At 39.4% G+C, this 20845-nt stretch overlaps 1 protein-coding gene across 1 annotated transcript; it reads left to right on the top strand.

Annotated features, from left to right (window-relative positions):
• Positions 1–1597: 1597 nt before the first annotated feature.
• On the top strand, positions 1598–11917 carry LOC148916969 (disease resistance protein RPV1-like). The gene is made up of 5 exons (XM_089052340.1): positions 1598–1786; positions 8464–9559; positions 9741–10019; positions 10132–11030; positions 11158–11917. The coding sequence occupies exons 1-5, from the start codon at positions 1611–1613 to the stop codon at positions 11915–11917; spliced, it is 3210 nt and encodes a 1069-aa protein (XP_088908466.1). The 5' UTR covers positions 1598–1610.
• The last annotated feature ends 8928 nt before the right edge of the window (positions 11918–20845 follow it).

Genomic DNA, 20845 nt, shown 5'->3' with positions numbered 1-20845 from the left:
AAAAGATTAATTATTGCATAAAACCCAATTGATTCTATCAATTGCGCCAGGTTTTATGCATGCCTTCAATTACCTACCAATCCTATTCCAATCCCATCTCTTAATATAAGGAAACCAATTATAGCACGATGCAAACAATGAATCATCAAGGACGTGCACTCCAAGTTTGGGATACAAAGGAATATTTTAACTTAAATCAAAATAGAGTCCAACTAGGAAAGTAATTTTAAGATATAAAATCTATTAACATAAAAATACTTGATTGAAAATAACTCAAACTAGGAATCCTATAATGAATGCATGATTATGTCATGATTTACTTGAAATCAGTTTCCTCATATCGATCAAGTCACACTTTGAAAATTCGGAATTGAATGTGTTGCATCAAAACTTCCAATAAAAGATATTCACACCCTAATTCCTGACCTATACTAGAGTTTAGAAAATGACAATACAATTTTGATACTAACACAAAGAGAAAACTAACTAGGAAAAACTTAGTTAGAAGGCCATCCACACGTCACCACCCGGTGCATGTCAGCTCTAACCACCCAAACACGGAAAAATCTAATTTGAAACCTTGTTATAGAATTTTTATGGAAAACGATTCTACAAATGTAAGCCCAATAGTCATGTCGACTATCTGAACACAAAGCAAATTTTCCGCGTCGTTATTATAAGTGCCTTGCAAACGATCTTTTCCATCATTTTTCTGTCGTGTGGACTGTGTCAATACAATTTTCACATAATTTCTTGGCAGGGTGCCTTTATTTTCTCGTGGAAGAAACAAACGGGAGAAAATGACCTCTCATGAATAACAAAAGTCATTAAAAAAAAATCATTCAGTTTTCCGCTTTTAACTCAATTTTTTTCTACTTACCCCCTATGTAATTTGTTTTTGGTGAATTGAGCCTAATAACCGGAGTCCAAGCTAAGCAACTTTATTTCCATAACTTGTTCTTTTTTTTTTCTTTTTCTTTTTTGGTACTCTAGTTTACTTTTTTGGCGTGAGGTTTGGAATGTTCATTCTTTTTGCTCCTTCACCGAACTTCTTCTTGGTCTTCTTCCGTTCCTCTCTCGTTCCGTCAAAGACGTCGTTTATTCTTATTTTGTACCATATTATAATATATGAGTAAAGTATTTATTTATGTTTTTTTTCAGTTTATAAAGTGACAGTCAAAATTACTGAAGAATCTCCGTTTAAGTAAAGCTAAGAACCTTACATTTCTCCTCCATCCTAACTTTTATTACAGTCGAATGATGAGAAAGCATTCTTCTCCTCCATCTCCTTCTTTTCCCTCTTCTTCTTCTTCTTCTTCTCCTTTCACTCAATCATGGACATACGATGTGTTTTTGAGTTATAGAGGTGAAGATACACGCATAAAACTTTTATCGACCACTTATACACTGCTTTGGACCGTCAAGGAATACACACTTTCATTGACGATGAGCTTCCAAGAGGAGAAGAAATATCACCTGCACTTCTGAACGCAATCGAAGAGTCAAAGATTTCTGTCATTGTATTTTCAGAAAACTATGCATCTTCAAGTTGGTGCTTGGATGAACTTGTTAAGATCCTTGAATATAAAAAATCAAAGCAACAACTTGTTATGCCAATTTTCTACAAGGTGGATCCCTCAGATGTACGAAATCAAAGAAGTAGTTTTGGTGATGCACTTGCTGACCATGAACGCAAATTCAAAGATGACATGGAGAAAGTACTTGAATGGAGAAGAGCTCTTACGGAAGCAGCAAATTTGTCTGGGTTGCATTTCAAGGAGGGCGGGTACATAATTTCTAATAATTATTGCATGACATAATTCCGTTATAATAATTATTGCATGACATAATTCCGTTATATATATACATATAGGACATAATTTCTAATATGGACTGTTTGATTAACAATGATTGGACAGTTAGATCCACTTTAAATATTGATATCTTGTTGCTGGTGGTACTAGGAGGGTGTAGAAACTGATGGATCGAGAATCAGACGTTTGTAGGTCCCAAATCAATGATTCTCAGTGATGTGATCAGATGGTCATTATATTTGGTGATCAATAAAAATCGGACCGTTAGACCGTCTTCTACTTTTAGTATCCCCTTGTGGGTGTTTTCTAGGATTGTGTATGAACTTTCAAGTCAAGAATCAGAGTCCGATTCTCGTTGTCGTGTTCCGATCGTGCGATCTATAAAGATTCGACTGTTGGATTATGGCCAAATTGATAGGATGCACTTTTGTGATTCATTTTGGCCTGGTGCAACTTTTGGATCGGAAATATGACGTTAAGAACCCGAGTCAGTTTTCGAAGGTGTCATGATGTGGGGCGCATTCAACCTCAATTAGTGTAAATGTCCGACCCACCCTACCCTCTTAATTCTCTCCATAAAATCTGATGGGTATCTTTGTTTACTTTGTTTTCACTTCCATCAACTGATTTAAAACCTTGTAATTTTGTTCCTTGAATTACTATGATCTCAGATGGAGAGTTATTTGATCCATCTACTAGTTTGAGTCCAAATGGAGGCACATTTTCTCCGACTATGACTGTGAGCCCCAAAGAAGACAGAACTTAGAATGAAAATAATTAAAAATTAAAAGAAAAACAATAAAATCTCTCCCATGATCACCATGTCGGCGATCTTCCCATCGCCCCACCCAACCAACCCCATCCTTCCTTCTCCCATTACCCGACCACACCCAAACTGGCAGCAACCCTCAAACTCAATCAATTTCAACCTAACGTTAGAGCTGGTTGGGCCAGGCTTTGGCCCATCGGTCCTTGGGCTACCGCAATTTGGTACGTGGGCTGCAGGCCAAATGATGATCCATATGGATGTAGTGAGTTTAGTTACGTACTTTTCTTAAGGTTATTGGCGTGTTTAGTGGTCACTGAGGATTTATGAAAAGGCTTTGAAATGTTAAAGAGGGGAATTATGAAGTGAACTAAGTATACTTCCCCGATTCAGCAATTCTAGTAAGTTCAAAGTTTGCGGGAATGTGTTTCATACAAGTGTGTGATAAGCAGATCCCTCCCTCTGCTTTTGTGAATGTATTTCACACAAGTGTATGGCTAAAACATTTCTCGCCCTACTTTTGTGAATGTATTTCAAACAAGCGTATGACCATCAGATCTTCGCTCTGCTTGTGTGAATGTTTTTTCACACAAGTTGATGACCTATTTCACACAAGTGTATGACCAACATATTCTTTGCTATGCTGAGTGAACGTGTTTTACACAAATGTATGACCGGCAGGTTCCTTGAAGGGAATTTCTATTGTAGGGATTTCTAAAATCCTAAGAAGCTATGAGAGAATAAACCATCTACCATATGCATATCTAATATGAAATCAAATAAAACGAAAGTAAGGAAATAACTAGAGGTTCAGACAAGTCTCATCTTAGGTCCTAATCTTTATAAGTTTATGAAAGTATGACCAATGACTCTCTAATACAAATATTGTATGAAGGTTAAGAACATATACCCTTTGAGCAAATCCTGAAACCAAGGATGGTGTTCAAGTAGAGTGAATGGTCCCTTAGTTGTTGACTCTCCACTTTGTTCTCCAAATAGGCACAATGAAGTTATGTTTCCCCAAAGTATCTTCACCAAGGTAGAATAAGAATAGAAGAATGAGGAACCAAGAGCAGAAATGGGTGCTAGCCTTTTCTTTTCTATAGTGGCCGGCCAAGGGACACTAGGGAGGAGGCTTGATGTTTTCCTCTCTTCCTAAATGTCTAACTTGAAACCTTAACGAGGTGTTGTGCAATGGGTATGATTATATACAGACATATTGTCACACATGTGCCACTAAAGACCCATTTGCTGCACCCTCCTCTTCCTTGGCTTTTTTGGGCTATTTTGGTCTACCACATTAATCTTACAATGTGTCCCACTTTGCCTGAGTCTATAAAGTCTGTTTTCCCATAAATGCTTAAGTCATGTAGGACCAAAACTAAAGTTCCATAACTTTATTTAATTCATTGAACTAATCCAATTAGTTTAATTGATTTAATTACTTAACTAATTAAATCACTAACTCGTCTAACAAACATTAGTCTTAGTCAACCTTTTGTTGACCACATCAAGTCTCAGGTCAACAATTTGACCTTTGACTTTTGACTTTGACCAAGCCGCAGCACGATATTGTTCGCTTTGGGCCCCCTCTCTGCCCTCACGGTTTTGTTTCTGGGAACTCACAAGCAACTTCCCGGTGGGTCACCCATCTTGAGATTGCTCTAGCCCTAACTCGCTTAACCGGAGTTCCCATGACTCGAAGCCAGTGAACTCCTAAAAGGCCTCATGTTAGATTGAGGCGAGTATGTACATATAAGGCACATCACCCCCTCTCCGTTGGTCGATGTGGGATGTTACATACAAGGCTTCCATGGCTACCCAAGCTAAATAAAATTCATTTAGGGAACCTAGTACGTTTGTGATTACAATGCAATTTGGTCATTCTCTATTACAATACTCTATGTCCTATTGTTGGGATATAGTTAACTTGTGTCAAATCCCTAACATGACATCTCAAGGTTATATAATTCAGTTGGATGCAATTGCAAACATTTTTGTTTCAATTCTCTTCCTGTACTTTGGCCAAAGATTCAAGAATCATATCTTCAGAGTATACTCTCTTTTTACTAAGAGTATAGATTCCTTGTTGTACATTTACATGCCTCTGTGCATATGCTGAGTATCTTGAGGAAGACCTTTAAGTCACGTTGAGGACCCGCCGAATTTCCCAACCAGGCGGATCCGTCTTAGTGCCGACATCATACTGATGCCGGGCCCACTTACTAAAACCCAAGACATCCTACCAAAATTTTGGCAGAGTCTCCCCTGTAAAATGCCCAAACCAACAATAAACAACCTGCAAAATTTACATCAAAACACAACCCAACTGCCAGCATGCTTTTACATACTACAATCTAACACAAAATGGCCTCCGGCCTCAAGTAGTAGCCTAACATGGGCAATAACAGAGCGTCTACAGAATTTGTTTACAACAAATAGGGGAGTAGAAAGAATTTATACAGACCCTATCAACAGACGACAAGTTCGGGCTCGTGACTTGCTCGAATGCCTTCAGGAGCAACTCATGGGGGGCGCAAAAGCAGAAAGATGTGAGTGGACAGAAATAAAGTTTCACTTTAAATCAACATAGTAACCCCACCATGTAAAAATAATGCTCTAGCATGCAGTTTCACAATTCAGAAACCAAAACTCAAACACAAAAATCCCAAGTCCAAAACATCTCCACATCTCAAGCCCACAACTCATTTCCCAAAATATATGCAACTCTCAACAACCCGTAAATACCCATATATAAATATATATATATATAGCTAGGATTCTAATATAAAATATACTCCTCTCCAAACTAATGTACCGGGGAGACAATCCACCAGGGATTGTTAGGTGATGCGCAGGATTTCGAACACTAACCGGCGTCCGGGATGAGTAGTCAGCAACCGGGGGACGGAACTCCATAGCTCACACGCCGGCACGCCAGCGACACGTGTAGCTCACAAATCTCATAACAAGTCCTACGCGCGCAGACGGTATCATCACCCCACCGGCCTGCCAGCGATGTGTGTGATGATACTCAAGCAATATACATACTCTCCCCATCGCCGGCCGCCAGCACGTATGGAAAGTGTCTCACACACCGCACTGCCAGCGCCATGTGTGAGACCCGTAATCTCATGGCCTTCCCACCCCACCGGCACTGCCAACGACGTGTGTGGGAAGCCTAGTAACTAGGGAATGGTACTCACCTACCATACTCATACATCTCACAACCATCCCTCAACTTCTATCTTTCCACAATCTCACCACAACAACCTCTCATACTCTATACATAGACAATATAGATAGCCATCCCAAAATCCATATCAACATAATCATCGTACTCAAATATATATGTCTATACTCAAATATATAGCCAAGATATATAAACATATTCAAATCATCAACCAAAGGCTTATTAAATCAAAGTCACCATCATTTAAAGTATATGCACAAAACTTTCATAATTAAAAACCATGCATATGCTTAAAACAAAGTCCACTCACAAGTAATCCCAAGCTGCCCGGCCCCGTGAGTCCGCTTTCTGCTGCAGTGATCAACGAAGTACCTATTCCAAGATACAAATCCTTGATTAACATCACGTACTTCCAAAACGGAAATTCACGAAAGGAAATACTTAAATCCCCAAGTTCGGTGCGCTCCGTCCAAAGGCGTCCTAAGGTCGATTCTGATTGGGATTCGCTTCAATCGCACGCGCGATTTCCTAAACTTCACATTATTGAATCGGAACATCCGGGCTCCAATTCACGATCCGCGAATTCCTACAGGTTTCTAAGAGTACCTAGATCAACATACTTCAATTTGGAAGCGATCCAGCGGTCGAGCTTATCGAACCGGATAGCGCACAATATGCGAAATCCGTTCGATAGTCAAGCGATATCCAAATTGAGATCCGCGAAATCCTACGCGCTCGTGACAACCTAAGGATCTCAACAGGACGGAAAACAACTTCACCCACCTTGCCCACGCGCCGCCACGCGCGGCAGCGCGGTGTGTAGAAGATTTCGGCGGCGGAAAATCTCAAACCAACGTTCACCCTTCCAATCCTAGATACTACTCGAAGAATGGAGCGACTTTTTCAGCTACGGCAACGTCCAATTCGGACGGCAAGTGGCCGGAATTTCAAATTGAAATCCGGCCAAAACCTAGGTTTCCAATTCGAGAATTTAGCCTGCAAATCTATCAAAACCTATCCCACAGCCAGCTAGAACACACAAAATGGATGAGAAACCTCACCTTACCCGTCGGAAATGGTGGCTGGAGGAGAGAGATCGAGCGGCTGGAAGTTCCGGTCGATTCCGGCCACGATTATGCATTTTCAGCGAGTCAGGGTTTCGAGGCTATCTTGGCGGGAAGAGAGAGGAGAGGCTGCGGTTCGAGCAGGACGGTCTCGTCGGACGGGGTGGTCGGAGGTGGCGGTGTGTGGTGGTTTCCGATCGGTGCTTGATGTGGGAAGGAAAAATCGCAAGGAGAAGAAGAAGCGCGGGAGGAGAGAGAGAAAGTGAGGGTAAATGTGAAAATCTGATTTTACCCCAAAGCGACTTGAAATAATTACAGTTACGCCACCGAACAAGTTTTGATCGCCAAAGCCGTTAAATCTCGATTCAGGCCTACACTTTGTCTACGGTTTCGTCTCAGTACCACCTACGCAACCACACCACTCACGGTCCCAAAATCTTCCCGGATAAGAAAGTGACCAAAATCACCCTTAACCCAGGAGTAATTTAATATTTTCCCCTAATTAAATTAAATAGGAAAATAAACGGAGTCGGGGTGTTACACACGTCCTTTTGATACGACTGTATTGTGCTCTCAAAAAACAAACAACTCACCCATAAGACAACCGTGATGTCTCAGGTCTAAGGACTAATTTGCATTATCATAACTTAGAATTCTTTGTTTGATACTTCTGAGTAGGTCTTCCATACAAGAATTATTGATTTAATCAGGTTCAATGAACTCCATCTCTATAGAGCACCTACACACCTATCTCAGTGCTTCTAGACGAATGACTTGAGACTAGTCATCCTTTCAATTGAGCAGACATAGTAAGTACTAGTCCTTGCGGATTACCATTGTCCAATTGGTGATCATATGACCAAGAACAGTTTACGATTCAATATTACTATGATGGAAAGGTCTCTTGAATCTAACTTCTTTAGACTTTATCCATGAAAATGTTACTTTGTGTATGTTATGTATATTAATGTAATATCCTTTGATTATTCATTATATTATATTCTTAGAATATTCCATTTTAAATTGGCTTCTAAGGCATATATCTAACATTCCTGGCTCCGTTGGCCTTTTAATATATATATAAATATATATATATATATATATACAGAGAGCTTCTATTGAGGGATCCCTCAAATAAGCTTATTTGAGGGATACCCCTTGTAGGGCCCACTCCGGATTGTATTTCACTAATCCAAACCGTCTATTTTGTAGATACACATTCAAAGATCATCTCTACAAAAAATAACTTGAATCCGATATCATTTGACCATTCAATTGAGTTATTGAAATTTTAGTAATTTCTTGAAGCACCGTGTTCATTGATTTTGTAGGACACAATTGGATGTTGAAACGGTTTCCGATTTGTCTAATTTTTTGTAAGGATGATCTATGAATGAAAACCTAAAAAATAGATGGTTTGGATTATTGGAAAAAAAATTGTAGGGTGCCCTAAAGGGCGTCCCTCAAATAAAATTATTTGAGGGATCCCTTAATAGAAGGGGACTGTATATATATATATTCCAGCAACTTATATCTATTCTTTTCATACGGTTTTCTTTATAATAAATATAAAAATATAAATATATGAATACACATTGAATCTATCATGTGCTTTTAAAATGGTAGGTATGAAGCTAAATTTATCAATAAAGTCGTTGAGGAGATTTCAGTTCAAGTACTCAACAACACATATTTGGATGGGCCAGCATACCCAGTTGGAATAATGCCTTGTGTAACAGATGTCAATAAGCTTTTAAGTGTTGATGGAAACGGTCATTGCATGGTTGGTATATGGGGAAGTCCTGGAATAGGCAAGACAACAATTGCGAAAGCTGTTTATAATTCAATTGCAAACAAGTTTGAAGGTAGCTGTTTCCTGGCCGATGTTAGAGATAAATCAATGTATGGAGGACTAATCAAATTACAAGAGGCTCTTCTTTGTCAAGTCCTAGGAAGCATAAACTTCCAATTGTTCAGTCTTGATAAAGGAATCAATGTTATCAAGAACCGGCTGAGCCGTAAGAGGATTCTCTTAATTCTTGACGATGTGAATCAGTTGGATCAGTTAGAAAAGTTAGCTGGAACTGGTTGGTTTGGTGAGGGAAGTAGAGTTATTGTAACAACAAGAGATAGGGGATTGCTAGCTCGTCATGGAATTGAGTTAATATATGAGGTCAAAAAATTAGCTCATCGAGATGCACTTGAGCTTTTCAGTATGATTTGCTTCAAAAGAAAGGAGCCTCAAGGTGATTATTTGGCACTTGCAAGGCGTGCAATAGCCTATGCTCAACACCTTCCATTAGCTCTGACAATTTTAGGTTCACATCTACGTAATCAAAAATTAGAGTATTGGCATGCTACATTAGGAAGTTATGAAGCTGATCCTTACTTAGATATTCAGAAAATACTTCGAACGAGTTATGATGGATTGAATTATCATGTGCAACAAGTTTTTCTGGACATTGCATGTTTCTTCAAGGGTGAAGATGTGGACTATGTGATACAAGTACTTAAAGGCCCTAAGCTTAACTTTCCTGAGAATTGTATTCGGGTGCTCGTAGAGAATGCCATCATAACTCTTGAATGCAATATGATTTTGATGCACGACTTACTTGAACAAATGGGTAAGAATATTGTTCATGAAGAATCTCCCAATGAGCCAGGAAAACGTAGTAGATTGTGGTTTCATGAGGATGTGCGCGAGGTTCTAGCTGACAATTCTGTAAGTAGAATATACATATGTATCCACACATATTCTTATATTCAGTTGAGAAAAGGCTTCAAGTAACTTATATTTTTCTTATCAAATCTCCTAGAAAGTAAAATTCGAAACAGTACTCATATTTTTATTTGATAAAAGGGCTTGGTTGGTTAATAATATTGCTTTTCAATACTACGTACAGGGGACAAATACACTTAAAGGCATCATAGTAAATTTGCCCAAACCCGATGAGATACCTTTGAATGCAAAATGCTTCTCAGCCATGAAGAACCTTGAATTTTTTATAAACCATAATGCAAGCCTTTCTGGAGATACCGTTGATTATTTCTCCAACAAGTTGAGAGTGATTCATTGGGGCAACTGTCAGTTGCAATATTTGCCATCCAGTTTCCGACCAAAGGATCTTGTCCTATTCAGTATGCCTTGCAGTCGTATCAAACAACTTGGAGACGGGTGTAAGGTACTTTGAAGTTTTTTTTTTTCATCCATTATCATTTCAAAGAGTTTTTATTATTTATTTATTTTGGAACCTTATCATTTGATTATTTCCTTTTTGTTTTTTGGTCTCACAGAATCTGGCCAAGCTGATGTCCCTAAATTTAACGGACTGTAAATTCCTAGCAAGAATCCCTGACTTGTCTGGAATGGAAAACTTAAAATACTTGACCCTTAGTGGATGTAAGAGTTTAATTGAGGTCGATTCTTCTATAGGATTTCTTGATAAACTTGCTACATTGGACCTCTCAAGATGCTCCAACCTTGTCAATTTTCCACCAATGATTAGGTTGAAATCTCTAGAGATGTTGATTCTTAGCGGTTGCAAAAGGCTTGAGAATTTCCCAGAAATTGTAGACAAGATGGATTCCCTTAGGGAATTGGAAATCCAAGAAAGTGGCATAAGAGAATTACCTTCATCAATTGCATATCTCAGTGGACTCGAAAGTTTATGGGCATATGGTTGTGAATCCCTTACAAATATATCATCTAGTGTTTATGATCTTCAAAATCTGAGTGATATTGATCTCAGAGAGTGCCCAAAACTCGGCACATTTCAAAACATGATAAACTCGGAAATTTCGTCCTCATCTGGATCAATGCCACTTTCAGCTAACTCAAATATTTCACAAGACAAGTGTAATCTCTCCAAAAGTGGTCCCTTCCTGAGTCTTAATCTTTCGGGAAACAATTTTGTTGCCCTTCCTGTGTGCATAAGCAAATTGGTCAATTTGGATAGAATTTACTTGTTTGGTTGCAAGCTGCTTCGAGAAATTCCAGAAGCGCTTCCAGAAAAACTGAACGACCTCAACCTTGCCGATTGCAAATCATTGGAAAAATTTTCAAAGCTGCCAAGTATATTCGAACATAATGAGTTACCGGAGCTTCAGGGTCTAGACTTGACTAATTGCCAAAGACTATGCGCGGACAAGGGTGATTATTACCTGGCAAAGCTGGAAATTTTTTACAAAATCAGGTTGCTCTCTCTCTCTCTCTCTCTCTCTCTCTCTCTCTATATATATATATATATATATATATTAATATTGTTAAGTTTAATGCCTATATTCTTATCAAATCAAGATTCTTAACTACAAAAAATGCAGCAGGAATCTCAAGCGCTCTCGTTTCGAAATTGTACTTCCTGGCAATGAAGTCCCCAATTGGTTCAGTTGTTGTGTAGTGCATGAACCTGTTTTAGAGTTCCCCTCTTCCCGGTTTATTAAAATTCCTCGGAACTTGGTGTGGGAGAAGGCAGGATTGGTCGTGTGTGTTGTTTTCGAGTATACCAAAAGGGATGACAGATTTACGGAGAGTGGGGAATATCGTTTGATGTGCGATGTGCACGTTAGGATCAATGGAAGACTTGTGGAATCATTTCCCCATGGTCATTATTTGACAATGACGGAGTCCACTCATGTGTGGTTCACTTACACTCCGTGGAATATATCCTGGGGACAGCCGGATGGAGGGAGCTGCTGTGAAGTAACATTCACATTTGATTGGGTTGGGAGGTCCAAATGCGTCAAATTCCTGAGTTGTGGGGTCCACCTACTATACCCTCAGGATGGTGATGGTAATGGTGATGATACTCAAGTGGATGATCATGAACCCTCAGCTGTCATGACGGTTGATGATGATTGTGGTGAGGACAATGATAATACCAACGTCAATACTGAGCTTTCCTTGTCTTTTGGACGAACAAGTCCTCGAAAGAGGCCTCATGGAGCAGTGTCTACTACTAACGACAACGTTGATGATCAAGAGCAATGGCATTCTTTGCCTTTGGATCAACCCGGGAATAATCTTCGGAAGCGGAGGCATATTGATTTTGATATTGCATCCACTTCACACCCCAACCTATGATTTATTTACATGGGTACGTAATTTACTTTCAGCCAAATTAAGTACTTGTCTTTCTCAACACAAGTTTTCATTTTAGTTTTTTTTTTTTTTTTTTTGGTGTTGTTTTAGGCCACTTCTTATAAACTGGCATTCTCAAGCTCGTGTTGCTTTTTGGATTAGCTGAATGTGCGTTGCAGTATTCGGCAATATACTCCTAGTTTCCAAAATTAATTGGAGGAATAACTTTCTCTTGGATTGAAGGATAAACATCTTGTGTTGAGCTTGTAAATAATAAGACATCCTTTGTGAAGAGTAGCGTTGTTGTTTGTTTGCGAAAATTGACTTTTAGCTTCAGATAATATATGTTGCAAAAGGTACCTAAGAATTGAAGTATTGGGAACCGATGCATATGATATAGTCATACGCTTCGGATATTATCCGTTGCTAAAGATTATTTACGACTTAGCTATTTACATAATCGCCGATGCTTAAGTTGTTAACATGTGCCAAAAGAGCGTTGACCTCCGATGTCTGCCTTGCATCCCCATATTTTCAAATGTTTCAAGCTTGGTTTTCTCTTATTCCAAACTCCATAAGGGATATTGTTGATACTCTTGGTTGGTACTCAATTGAGTATGTAATTTGTTGTTTTCAAAGCTTCTTGTCACACCCCAACCCTCGGATTTACAAAACCTTGGGTTACGACGTGATTCACACCTTAATTATAGAATTTAATAAAAACTATAACTAAAATGTGAAGAAGACATTTAAATAAATAAAATAGATATTTCACATAAAATATTCAGCAGAAACGCGGAAACGATAACGTTTGAAACCATAAAATTTTTACATTATTTTACAAGTTAGAACTACTCGAGAGTTCACTTAAAGAGTAGCTCATTATTCAACCACAAACTATGTTACATTCTATAGACATGCCAAAAATCATCACAAGCTCTAGATTTCAGGTTCGGTACCTGCAAAATCTATTAGGGGGTGAGCGAAACCACAGCTCAGTAGGGACATAAACCTTTTTACTATAAATTGATATAATTAAATTAAGTGACAAATAATCAAGCAGCCAAATTTCACATTATTAGTAACAATGCATGAATACTCTTCATCTAATCCCGTTAATTCATATAACTGGACAAGCAAACCTGCACGTTCCATACCATGCTTTTACCACTTGGTCCCGAATGCCCATTTATATGAACTAACACCCATTTCAACTGTCCCATAATTCCCCTTTTGTTAGTCATCTTGTCTAACTCCCTTTCGCCAGTCCCGAATCACCCAATAAAAACCATGTGCACTGTGGGATCCCTGAGACACTGGTACCTGCCAAGAGTTAGACTCAACTACACAAAAGACTATTCCCATTACCCTCTTTTTCCACCATTATTTTCTCTACCCAAGAACTCCAAATAATTTCCATGACATTATATAGTTCACATATCTCATAAAAACAATGTAATCATTTAAATATCACCAATGTACATATAATCATGCCCACATTGTTCAAACAGTTAAGAGTACGTAAATCAAACAGTACCATGTATAATATTATGCTCACGAAATTTAATTAAATCAATCTCTGAAAAAGGCCCCCCAAGAAACCCCTACCTTATTTCCAAAGCTAACTCCAAGTTAAGAAAAACACAAGCTCCGACCTCTAACTCCTCCAAAAATATTACCACTCTCTCTCTCTCTCTTTCTTTTTCTCTCTACCAATATGGTCTTCTCGTTTCTTAAGCAAGCTATGCATGCCCTTTACAAGATGTGTAAACATTTGTACATGCAACTCTCTATTTATACTAGAAATAAGGCGGCAACTATTAGTATATCATTGGTTGATATGTTTGGAGGTTGGAGATAAGTGCTAACATTTGGTTTTGAGATGATATTTTGATGAAGTAAAGCCAGCTAGCATTTGGATAGCAATGCAACAATCTTATATGTTTACATGTCCCTTAAGCAACTAAGAAATGGTGCCACCTCAAGCTTAAGTTATCCACCTCATGCTTCCTATATAATTAATATAATAAAATATATACTATAACAAGCTATGCATGCAGCAAGCTAGGACGTTTGTGTCTTCTCTACATTTTTAATATAATAATATATATATATAATTATTAAAATGGTCAAACAACTATATATATAATTAAAATTATTAAATTTGCATTAAGTGAAGCAAATAAAACATAGACTTCCATAAAATAATTTATAATTTATAATTTTAATACTTACCAAAATAAAATATTAACACTTTTAAGAATAAGGATTCTCACACTTCTACCCACAGAAAAATTGGTAAGTTTGTGCAAGACATCATGCTTCTTATCATATCTTTTAGAGTTATGTTTCTCCTTTCTGCAATTCCATTTTGCTGTGGAGTCCCTGGATTAGTGTATTGAGCAATGATTCCTTCTTGATGTAGAAATCTTGCAAAAGGACCAGGATTCCTCCTAGTCTCATCGAATCTCCCATAAAACTCCCCTCCACTGTCAGACCTTACAACTTTTATCTTTTGGTCTAGTTGGTTTTCCACTTCAGTTTATAAATTTTGAACATATCCAAAGCACTTGATTTTTCTTTGATCAGTTAAACATGTCCAAATCTCGGGTAGTCATCTGTAAAAGTGATGAAATAGTTAAACCCTTAGTGAGTTGGAGTTGGGAATGGTCCACATATGTTTGCACGGATTAATTCCAATACACTTTGACTTCCCACAGCACCTTTCTTTCTTAGGTTGGTCAATTTTTCCTTTGTGCATTCTATACATATATCATCTGCATTATCATGATTCAATGGTGGTAGAACTAATTTTTTGCATAGTGTATTGATTAATTCTTTCCTTTGAAATATGTCCAAGTCTCTTATACTACAGTTTAAATGATAATTCTTTGCATGGTTTGGATTGAACTGAGTTGATTTGCATAGTTTCTTTGCAGTTTAATCGAAACATACCATCCACAATACTTCCTTTTCCAATTAAACTTTTATTTCTGAAAATAGAACAACCAAAATCATCAAAGTTCAAAGTGAACTTTGACTTTACAAGCCTAGTAACTGAGATGAGATTCTTCCTCATTGAGGGAACATAAACCACACCTTCTAAATCAAAGACAAAACCACAATCTAGCTTAATCCTAACTACTCCAATATTATCTACTTGCACTTTTTCTCCAGTACCTATGAACACCTTCAATTCATCGTTGCTTGGCAACCTCCTCTTTATGAACCCCTGCGAAGAATTAGTCACATGAATAGATGCACCACTGTCTACCATGAATCATTAGTAAAATCAACTAAATTAGATTCAAAGCAAACCAAAACTTGATCGCTTTTACCTTTAGTTTTCTGTTTGTCCAACTATTTCTTATACCTTTTGCATTCCTTTTTCATATGTCCAGTTTTCTTACAGAAGAAGTATTTCAATCCCATTGGTTTCAGATCTTTTGAACTGTTATTTTCCTTTTCTTTCTCTTTTCCAGCAGCAGTGCCTTTGTTCCTATATTCCTTATTTTTCTTTGACTGCACCAGATTCACCATTTTGGTACCTCTTTCTCTTATTATATTGTGTTCTTATTGAACGCATCTGGTGATAAGATCATTCAATGTCCAGCTTTCCTTTTGAGCAATGTAGGTATCTCCGAGAGACGTAAACTCCTTAGGCAGCGAATTCAAAGCAAGATGAACCATCATATCTTCATCTACATTCAATTCCAAATCCTGCAACTTAGTTCCAATGTCAATCAGATTCATGATATGAGCTCTCATACATCCTTGTCCATCATATCTCATATTAATCAACTAATTTATTATAAGGTACTTTTGACAGCTTTCTCAGACTCCTTAAATCTCTGTGCAATAGCTTCATAATATTGTTTAGCATTCTCAAATTTGGGGATGCTACCTCTCACAGATGATGCCATTGACCTTTGCATAATCAACATACTCATATGATTAGCCTTTTCCCACTTGGCATATTTTGGTTCTCAATGCTGCAGAAGCATCTGCAGCTAGTTCTTGACCTCTAAGCACATAGTCATAATCAAGAAAACCTAAAGAAATCTCTAGATCTTGCTTCCATTTTTGGTAGTTCGATCCAGTCAGTATTTCAATGGATTGATAGTTTGAAGGATTCACTGTAAACATATAACAAATAATAAATAACTATCCCCACTAAACTTTACTTAAACATTATCAATTCACGTACACCTGTGGGTTGTGATTTGAACATGTTCCTAAATACTGGATTTTGAGTTTGAATAAACTTCCTACACAAGTAGAACTTCTCATTTGTGGATTGAGAAGTCTTCTTGTTAGTATGTTCAGTCCCTTCATCCGTATTGTACCATCACATCTATTATCAATATGTGTACTTACTATTTGTGGATAGAAGTAATCACAAAAGGCTACCAGTTGTGATGCAAGTATAGATCAATCTTTCGATTGAAAATTACTCTTGCAACAATTAAGCAGCTGTGGCTTACTTAATTTACGAAATAATAATTCACAGTCTTTGACCAATATCCTTTCAAGCATGATCGAGCAAATATTCTTGATGTCCTTGATCATACCTTATCACATAAGATATGCAATTGGTTAAAGTCTACATGCTTCATGACTAATGATCAAAATTTTATTTTAGTAGCGATCTTTTATAAATCAGTAGGATAGATTAGAGAGCAAGACCTAGTGCTCTAATACCACATGTAAGTTCTGTCATGTCTTTGAGTCTCAAACACTATAACATTGATCAGTCATTGTGAATAAGGATCTTCTTCTCCTACTCAGCACTTTATCTCTATCTCTGGATGGGGTGAGTTTTCTGTTATGAGTGTGTTTTCGCCAATAGGGAAGGGACCTTATTTATAAGCATCTGTTCCAGTACCTTACCCATCAAGGAGTACTCAAACAGATATCGTTTGCTTAGGAATAGGATGTTTTAGTCCATATAGAATTAGGAATTCTTAAGATACTCTTATCTCAATGTAAACTCACTATTTGATTGAGTATCCTACTAGCATTAGGATTAATACTTCCTGATCAATTAAAGCTCCTCCAAACCAGATATGAAGAAGACCACAATTTAGACTAAGACACAGATTTGTCTTACAACTTGTCCTTTGATTGATTTGTGATCCTCTTAATATATACGTAGGAATATCTACTTGGCTTGAAAGCTTTGTAATCCTATAAAAACTTTTCGATTTTTAATCGATTCTCTTTTTCCTTTTGATCAGCACTATAGATACCATGCACTGCAATGACCAATACTAAAAAAATGGGTGAACCCAGCATTGCACCTGCAAGTAAATACAATCCATGAGCAAACACATATCTTCCAATATCTTCTAGACTAGACATGTAACTGTAGGGGACTTTTTCTTCCTGCAACTACAATGGGCTGGGCTGCCGTAAAGCGATGAGAAAGTATCCCCTTTGTTCGGGTTCAAAAATTAAACCCCAAGAATACTTCGAAAGGGCAGCAAAGCCTTAGGAAATATTTTGGCTATCTTCACCAACCAGAATAATGGTAACTTACAGATGGTTTTGGCATGCTTACAAATAATCCTTTTAGCTCAGCGTGAGTGGCATGTGGCATGGGAGTAAAATCAACATGAGTTTAGCACTAAAAGAGAATTTAGGCTTGCTTTATGAGAAAAGAAAGTATTAAGGTAAGGAAGGAGATGTTTTGTGAGGGATTTGGCTAGGAAAGAGAAAATGAAGAGTAGAGTTCTTCTGGCAGCTGCTAGAAGAACAAAATGGAGAAGGAGATGAACAGTGCACGAGGTTGCTAGGTTTTTGCAAGTTAGATAAAAGGTCTGCTCTCTGAATCTGAGTTGCCCTCGTTAGGTAGGAGAAGCCTCAATTTATAGCCGCTAGAAACCACCATTTTTCAAGAAACCCTAATGGCTTCTACCCATTTTGGCTAAGCTTTTTCCTCCTTTCTCCTCTTCTACTTTGACTTCCCTATCTTGGCAAAAATTGCCTCTGTCTATTTGCACGAATTCAGGAAATTTGGGAGCTCAATACCCCCTTTCCCGCAGCTATTGGTGGGAACTTCCATTCTTGGCTACTATTTTTCTTCTTTCCTTCCCCTTCTTTGGCCAAATCGATGAAGGAAAGGAAGTGAAAATATATGCCGTCCAAAGGGTGCTTGATAGCACAAGCTAGTATTCCTTGGTTCTTTGAGCGTCTACGGCTTGGAACTTGCTCCCTGCATGTGATGGAACCTCCCAGACTTTGCTAATGAATCTGCCAACCTTCCTCACGTGGCTTCTATTTTTTCAAAAAGGCTGAGGCTTTTGTGGGTTATTTTTTGGAGTTTTATATGGGCCAAGGTGGTTCCCTAAGCAAATGGGCTTTTTGTTAAACATTGGGCTTTTTGTTTGTATTAATAGGCTACTTTGCTTGGGCTATAGGGCTATTTTCTCTCTTATTCTTACAAACATGTTTGGCCCTAAGAAATGGGCTTGAGTCTCGAGGCTCCCAAGCAACCCGAGACTTTCCATTTCCAGGCACATTAATGGGTCTCATGTTGATTTATTACCGTCCATACCACAACCCACTCAAGCAAGCCCCGGTGTTTGAGTGGCTTGGGCCCACTTAGGCTTGTAGCGTGGTTGGGTGTAAGATAACGATTTCGTGCTTGGCATGACATGTCGATTGACATGTTTTAATTTATTGTCCTGCGATGTTTAATGTAACACCCCTACCCCAAATTTATCTCATGTTTTAATTAATTAGAGTGAAATTAAGAAGGATATTTTAGTCATTTTCTTATTCGGAAGGAATTTGGGAATTTCAGTTGTACCGTTGCGTAGAGCACGGTGAGATGAGTCAGTGGACACGTAGTGGGCTCGAATCGGAGTTGTAACGAGAGAGTTACGATCGAATGAAGCTCAATGGCACGATCGTAAATATTTGGAAAATGAATTTTTGATAAAAAGACGGAACTGCCCCCGTCTCTCTCTCTCTCTCTCGGTCTTTTCCTTGCGCGACACCCCGGTACTATTCACCGGCGGCTCGTTTTGGCCGCCGCCGCCACGGTGCACCACCGACCACCGATCGGGTTCGAACCGCCGCCACCCAGCAACCTTTCCGACCATCCCGGCGACGGCAACCGGAATCCGCGGAAAAAGCTCGGAATCGCTCGGTTTTGAAAGAAACCGCCGGCTCCGTTCGTCGTCATCCGGCCACCATTTTCGACGATCCAGGTATGGATCTTGAACCTCTCAAGCTGTTCTTGATGCATGTTGGGTTAGATTCGGGAGATCTCTGCGTTTTGGAGATCGATTAAGAGAGGGAAGTTTGGCCGGTTTTTGGCCTCCGATTCCGGCCACTTCCGGTCAGTTTTTGGGGTATGCTCAAGAACAAAAGTGGCTCCAAATTAGGTGTATTACCTAGGGTAGGAGTCTTGGCTCTCGATTTGGAAGTTTTCCGGCTATGCGATATCGCTTTGGACACCCACGCGCTGCCGGCGCGTGTGGCAGCTGCGCATTGTAGTTGAGGGCATTTTTGTCCCACTGCGATCCTCTCAATGTCACGAGCGCGTAGGTGTGCTCGGATCTCATTTTGGATACTGTTAGAGTTCCGAACGAATATCGCATATCGCGTATTTTCCGGGTTCGCTAGGTTTGGACCGTTGGATGGTCCTGAAATTATAATATGTTGATCTAGGTATTACCAGGATCGCGTAGGATTTGACGGATCGTAAAATGGAGTCCCGGATACTCCGAAAATACCAACCCTAGGGTCAGGGTTTTAGTGACCGTCCGATCATGCGATCGTGAGAGATCTGACCGTCCGATCTGGACCAAACTTACAGGACATGTGTCCTAGACCTTGTAGAACCTATAGGAACTTTCGGATCATAATTTGGAGGTCATGAGCCCCGCGGGCCTGTTTGACCAAGTTTGGGTAGTTTGACCCTAGGTTGACCGCTAGACTTTTGTTGTAGTTCTACCATCCCAGGAGGGTTAGAATGACCTTAGTGACAGGTCTTGAGCGTTGTTGAGTTAAATGGTTTATATGCGAATTTAGGATATTATTATATGATTTAAATTGCGGAATTATCAGATGCTATATCAGGGTTGAGGTTTATGTAGGAGTAGAAATTATATATTATATATTTAATTGTGTGGATGTATACAGCTAAATAAAGTGATCGAATGTTAGTTTACAGTGCTATACGCACTACCCCACGTACCCCATATTGTGATTATGTTGAGACCTTTAAACCCGTGCGGCTGGTGAGAATGTAGTCGGGCCCAAAGGGAACAGTGTGATGGCTGGTGAGAATGTAGCCAGGCCTAGTGTTGAGTCGCGCGCGTTTTGGATTAGCGGGCGTGTTGGCGGACCTCATCGTGGCGGGTGCGTCCGGCGTATAGTGGAGATGTGATTGTGTGTAGGTGGTGAGAATGTAGCCAAGCCCGGTGTTGAGTCGCGCGCGTCTTTGGATTAGCGGCGTGTTGGCGGACCCCATCGTGGCGGGTGCGTCGGCGTATGAGGAGATGTGATTGTGTGAGGTGGTGAGAATGTAGCGAGCCCGGTGTTGAGTCGCCGCGCGTCTTTGGATTAGCGGCGTGTTGGCGGACCCCATACGTGGTAGTGCGTCCGGCGTATGAGGAGATGTGATTGTGTGCGGGCTGGTGAGAATGTAGCGGGCCCAATATTGAGTCGCCGCGCGTCTTTGGATTAGCGGCGTGTTGGCGGACCCCATACGTGGCGGGTGCGTCCGACTTATGAGAGAGATATGATTGTGTGAGGTGGTGAGAATGTAGCGAGCCCGGTGTTGAGTCGCCGCGCGTCTTTGGATTAGCGGCGTGTTTGGGGTGCGTCCGGCGTATGAGGAGATATGATTGTGTGAGGCTGGTGAGAATGTAGCGGGCCCGGTGTTGAGTCGCCGCGCGTCTTTGGATTAACCGGCGTGTT

Source organism: Prunus mume, linkage group LG5 (genome assembly GCF_029339155.1).
Source record: "Prunus mume cultivar Tortuosa linkage group LG5, ASM2933915v1, whole genome shotgun sequence".
Lineage (NCBI taxonomy): Eukaryota > Viridiplantae > Streptophyta > Magnoliopsida > Rosales > Rosaceae > Prunus > Prunus mume.
This window is presented reverse-complemented; position numbering and strand designations above follow the sequence as displayed.